The sequence below is a fragment of the Mus caroli genome, chromosome 17 (assembly GCF_900094665.2).
Source record: "Mus caroli chromosome 17, CAROLI_EIJ_v1.1, whole genome shotgun sequence".
Taxonomy (NCBI): domain Eukaryota; kingdom Metazoa; phylum Chordata; class Mammalia; order Rodentia; family Muridae; genus Mus; species Mus caroli.
In genome coordinates this window covers 70302868-70309008 of record NC_034586.1, presented here as the reverse complement: position 1 = coordinate 70309008, position 6141 = coordinate 70302868, and the positions used below count along the sequence as shown (strand labels likewise).

The window sequence follows — 6141 nt, the reverse complement described above, 5'->3', positions numbered from 1 at the left end:
ACTTTGTAGACCAGGCTGGCCTCGAACTCAGAAATTCGCCTGCCTCCGCCTCCCGAGTGCTGGGATTAAAGGCGTGCGCCACCACGCCCGGCTCTCAGAAAATTATTTTAATGATTTACGTTTATGTATCTGTGTCTGTCTAAGTGTGTGCCATCCGTGTGTGCATGCCTGTGGAGGCAGCAGGTTCTTGGAACTGAAGTTATAGGTTGTAAATAGAAAGTGCTCTTAAGTGCTGGGTCATTTATCTCTCTAGCCCCCCAGTTTATTCCATGGAATTAAGTTACTTTTAAGTTTTAGGCTAAGAGGGTCAACAGGTATTTAAAAGGCAGAGGGTCACTTCCTATGCCATCCTGACATTGTGGAAGGAGATGGCTCAGTTTATAAAGTACTTGCCGTGAAAGCATGGATTTCTGATTTGGTGACAGGCATGATACAAGATGCAACTATAACCCAGTATTGAGGAGGTGGGGGCAGAGACATGGGAGTCCTTGGAGCTTCTTACTTTTTTTTTTCTTTTCTTTTCTTCTCTTTTCTTTTCTTTCTTTTTTTTAGACAAGGTTTCTCCCGTAGTTCTGACTGCCTGGGATTCACTTTGTAGACCAGGCTGGCTCACAGGTATCCACTTGACCTATGAGAATCAGTCTCTGCCTGTCAAGCATGGGACTCAAAGGCATATGACACTCTGCTCAGAAGGAACTTAAAAAAAAAATTCTTTTTTTTTTTTAATATGTATGGGTGTTTTGCCTGCATATGTGTCTGTGTACCACATGTGTCTAGTATCTGTGGGGGCTGGAAAAGGAGTTAGATCTCCTGGAACTAACCTTACAGATGGATGTGAGCTACCATGTGGCTGTTGGAAGTTGAACCTGGGTCCTTTGGAAGAGCAACTGGCATTCTTAACCACTGAACCATCTCTCCAGCCCTCCTTGGAGCTCTTTGCAGGCCTGGCTGAATTGATGAGTTCATGACTGACCGCCCTCACTAAAATGTGAAGAGGTGGGGTATGTAGTATGCCTTTAATCTCAGCACTAGCAAGACAGTGAGGTAGGAAGATCTCTTGAGTTTGAGGCAAACCTGAGCTGACTACACAGTGAGACTCTGTCTCAAAACAAGTAAATCATAAATAATATAATAAATATGTGAAGGTGGGGGCTGGTGAGATGACTCAGCAGGTAAGAGCACCGACTGCTCTTCTAAACGTCCTGAGTTCAAATCCCAGCAACCACATGGTGGCTCACAACCACACCTGTAATGAGATCTAACACCCTCTTCTGGCATGTCTGAAGACAGTTACAGTATACTTATGAATAACAATAAATAAATCAATCTTTGGGCCGGAGCACGCAGGGACTGAGTGAGTGGAGTTGACCAGAGCGAGCAGAGCCAACAGGAGTGAGCAGAGGTCCTAAAACTTCAATTTCTAACAACCACATGAAGGCTTATAACCATCTGTACAGCTACAGTGTACTCACATTCATAAAATAAATAAATAAATCTTCAAAATAAATCTTTGAATAAATAAATAAGTGAAGGTTGACTGAGGAAGATCTCAAATGTCCATCACTCACTCACACACACACACACACACACACACACGCACGCACACACACCACATACACATGATAAGGTGGACAATGAATGAAGACACCTAGCACTGACCTCTGTCCTTAACATGCATCCAGGTACTCATAATGTATGCATATAGAGAATGACTGAGAACGGGAGAGAATGCCTGCAGATGTTTCACCTTTGACATGCAGTCTTCTTATATTCCAAACTACAGTGCTCTTGTGTTGTTGCTTTTGCTGTTAACCACAGGACGGCCACCATCCTGTCACCATGTATCAGAAGCCAATCTTAAGTAACTCTACTGATGCTGATCGTTCTATTTCTCTCCATTTTCTCAGAAAGCACTATGTTTTACACAGAATTGTCTTCATTACAATGTGCAAGTCACAAAGCCATTCCCCTTATGAACCTGAAAACAGATCTTAGCAGACGATACAAGTATATGGCCTTTGGTTTGGTCCACAGGACATTCTTGCAAATCTACATACGTATACCTACCTCGTATATTATTTCACTCCGTGACTACTGTTCTCACCATAAAAATCTAGGGCCTCCCTTTGTTGAGTGTTTTATAAAACAGGTATTTATAAGTATAAAATTGTTTTTCCCCCTCCCCGACATTCCACAGCAGGGAATTTGGCTGTAGGTTCAATTCTCAGAAAGGCAAAAAAATAAAGATTCCTAAAACTTACTGGCCAGCCAGTCTATAATAGACAAGCTCCAAGATCATGTCTCAAAGACCATATCTCAAAATAACTGGGGGAGACAAAAAAGGGGAACACAGCTAAGGAGGCCTCCTGACACCCACATCTGGCCTCCACCAATAATACTGGCAGATGGAATAGCACATGCAAATTAGGTACAAAAAAGGTCCAATTCAAACAACACAGTTTGCAAGCTGTTCACTGTTGCTACAATGTGTATATTGTATATGTTTATTTCTTTAAAGCTGGAATAACTGAAGGTTGTCTGGTCACTGTTCCTCCCCAAAGATAGAAATACATTTTACACATGCACACACACACACACACACACACAAACACACACACACAAACACACACACACACACTTTTGTTTTTGAGACATGGTTTCTCTGTGTAGCTCTGGCTGTCCTGGAATTCACTCTACAGACCAGGCTGGCCTAGAACTCAGAGATCCACCTGCCTCTGCTTCCAGAATGCTGGGTTAAAGACATGCACCATAACTGGTTTATTCTATCCATTTTCTGTACCCAAAGGATTACTGAAATTTTATGAAAATACTGTGTGTGATTTTCCCTCTATCAAGGGCTAGAACTATGACTCACAAATTAAAAGAGTATTTACTGCTCTTACAAAGGACAGAAGTTCAGTTCCCTGTGCCCACATGGCACTCACAGTAGTCTGTAACTCCAGTCCCAGGAGATTCAACACCCTCATTTTACTTCCCCAGGCACCAGACTCGTACTTTGTGCACCAGGAAACAGGCAGACAAACATACATACACAAAATTAAAAAAAAAAAAAAAATCTCGGAACCAGAGAGATGGCTCAGTACTTGAGAACACCGGCTGTTCTTCCAGAGGACCTAAGCTTGACTCCTAGCATCCACATCTGCTCCCAGCTACCTGTAACTCCAGCTCCAGGGGATCTAATGTCTTTGGCTTTCTCTCACAGCTGCACCCACGTGCACATAACCACACAATTTAAAAGAATACAGTAAATTCTTTTAAAGATCTTCATTAGACATTTTAATATATAGTATTTTAATGTTTTGGTTTGGTTTTTGGTTTTTATCGAGACAGGTTTCTCTGTGTAGCCCTGGCTATCCTGGAACTCACTTTGTAGACCAGGCTGGCCTCCAAAGAAGGAAAGTTTATGGTGGCAACAGTAAGAACAAAAATATGTCATTGTCGTATGTAAGTTACCAGTAAGGGCTCAATGAGTTTTTGTGATCGTTTCAAAGGGCAGTCAGCACTCTTGACATCTGAAAACGCAACCACCCGTTCACCTTTACAGGATACTGAGAGAATTATGTTTGACTTATGCGTTTTGTTGTTTGGTTTTAGATTATGTTTTTTTTTTTTTTTTTTTTTCGGGTCAGAGTCTCTATTTAACTCAGGATGAACTTCGAAGTGCAACCCTCCTGCCTCAGTTTCCTGAGTTGTAGGCCAAAGGCATGTGCCAAAACACTCAGCTTAATAATTAACCCAATAATTTTTAGGAAAAACATGACATTCCAACAACCATAGCGTATACTAGAACCTTTCCCGAGCTGCTCCACTAACCCTTTCTGTAGCCGCTGGTCAGTGCCGAGCTATTCAAACACTGAAAAGCAAACGAGTGAACACGCCCTAGAAAACCCCACTCAAGCCTCAAGTCGCTGATGGCGTTCACTTGTTCTCAGATGATGCTTTAATTTTAACATCAGGCAAATCTGGCATTTCCCAGCTGTAGAGGCACAGAGCAGGAACCCTTCAAGGTCCCGAGCGCTGGGGACCCCAGCGCAGGCCCGACCACGCGGTTCCGAGCGGCTGCGGTACAGCAGGGCGCTCGAGCGAGGAAGCAGGACGGAAACATCCCGCAAGAATCCCGCACACCCCACGGCCAACTCACCATGGTAAGGAGCCGTACAGCTCCCGCCGGAAGACGCTCTGAGAAGTCGCATTTCTCAAGCGGAAGAGGCGGGCCTTCAGGACCCGATTGGTTGCAGAGCGAGGGGGCGGGACTGCGCATGTACCCAAGGTCACCGTCTTTTCGTTCGCCGCCGCCTGGGAAGTGGGCGGATTAGAGCTGCTCTGGGCGGGGCTGCTCGCCCAGGGAAAGGGTGGGCACTTATCACCTTGGGAGGAACTTTGAGGTCTGTTCAAAGTCTTCTACCAGAGTTTGAGTTTATTACAGTTTATACTCCTGTTTTAAAAATGAAGAAGCGGGCTGGTGAGATGGCTCAGTGGGTAAGAGCACCCGACTGCTCTTCCGAAGGTCCAGAGTTCAAATCCCAGCAACCACATGGTGGCTCACAACCATCCGTAACGAGATCTGACGCCCTCTTCTGGAGTGTCTGAACACAGCTACAGTGTACTTACATATAATAAATAAATAAATCTTAAAAAAAAAATGAAGAAGCAGGAACATTAAGAAATGTCACAGTGAGGCCGGGCAAGTCTCGCTGATTTCGAGGTCAGGCTCCTGTAGGTAGACTCAGCCTATGTTAAAATACATTTATCAAATTCCCAACTCTGTTTCATTAAAAATAATGTCTCAGAAAACGCTTGGCTTAAGAACACAAGGATTCGAGTTAAATCACAGGAACCTACGCCGTCACGATGGCCACACCTGTTTGATCTCTGCACTCAGGAAAGCAGAGGCAGGCGTATACTTAGTGACTCTATTTCAAAAACCAAGGTCTAAGTATAAGGTTGTCCTCTGGCCTCCACCTGCACTTTACTGGTGCACGTCACCTGTCAGGGTGCAGCATCGCCTGCGTATTATTCTAACGCTGGAGGCTGAGGCAGGAAGACTGCACTACACAGCAACACTGTCTCAAAGCCGAAACGAATGAGTGAGTGAATGAATGAATGAATGAAAAGTGATGGCTTTTCCTGACTCTAGTCATCCAAGTGGCTACTGCAGTTTAAGAGGATCTGACACCACCACCAGGTGGTAGAGCCCTTAGACATGACACACAAGGGTTCAATTGCCTAAACTGGGTGCAAACCTGTAACCCTATAGATTTGGTAGCTGAGGTAGAAATATTCAAGTTCAAGCATACTTGGGGTTTAGAGTAGGTCACTGTCAGCCTCCCCAGTTAGTGAGATCATCTCAAATTTAAGGAAAAAATAAGCGCTTGTAGCTGGAGTTCACTGTTTTCTATATGGTGCCTGTCTTGGGAAGCTGTGGCAGGACACTGAATTCAAGTCACACTTCACTACCTAAAGTACCAAAAAGACATAACAGTAAGAGAGGGATTTCTTAGGAAGAATACTTTTGGGGGTGGGGGGCGGGAGAGAAGGAAGGGTGAGACAAGGACTAAAATTTATTATATACCAGGAAACTGTCCAAGAATAAAATATTTTTAAAAATATGAAGCATGCCTTAAGTCTTATATGTTTCATAAGCTAGTGTGGAACTCAGAATAGCTGACTTTGAATTGAAAATACTTGGGTTTATCCCATAACACAGTTTTAAATCTCTACAGTTTCTTTCTTACACAATCATTGTAGCCTATAAAGATTGTATTTGCAGATCTTATCTTCTAGGCACTGATCTTAGTGAAATTGTATCCTAGTAAGAGACACATGCAAGAAGAAAAAAAAATCAGTTATTTGTAAGTAGAATGTCAAAACTAAGGTAATGTACTAGGTATGGTGGACCATGCCTTCAGTCCTAGTAGCTAGAGGCAGAGGCAAGCAGAATTCTGTGAGGTCCAGGCCAGCCAGAACTTCACAGTGATACCCTGTCTTTTAAAAAGGAGTGGGGGGAGTTATGTTATAAATATTGACTGGAAGCCGGGCGTGGTGGCGCACGCCTTTAATCCCAGCACTCGGGAGGCAGAGGCAGGCGGATTTCTGAGTTCGAGGCCAGCCTGGTCTACA

The 6141-nt window shown here is 43.8% G+C and overlaps 1 protein-coding gene across 1 annotated transcript in view; it reads right to left on the bottom strand.

Annotated features, from left to right (window-relative positions):
* Slc30a6 (solute carrier family 30 member 6) overlaps nt 1–4210 on the bottom strand; it is a 29577-nt gene extending 25367 nt beyond the window's left edge. The window contains exon 1 of the mRNA XM_029471657.1: nt 4163–4210. Within this exon, the coding sequence (XP_029327517.1) occupies nt 4163–4165 (3 nt within the window). The 5' untranslated portion in view covers nt 4166–4210. The remainder of the gene's footprint in view (nt 1–4162) is intronic.
* Between the last annotated feature and the right edge of the window lie 1931 nt (nt 4211–6141).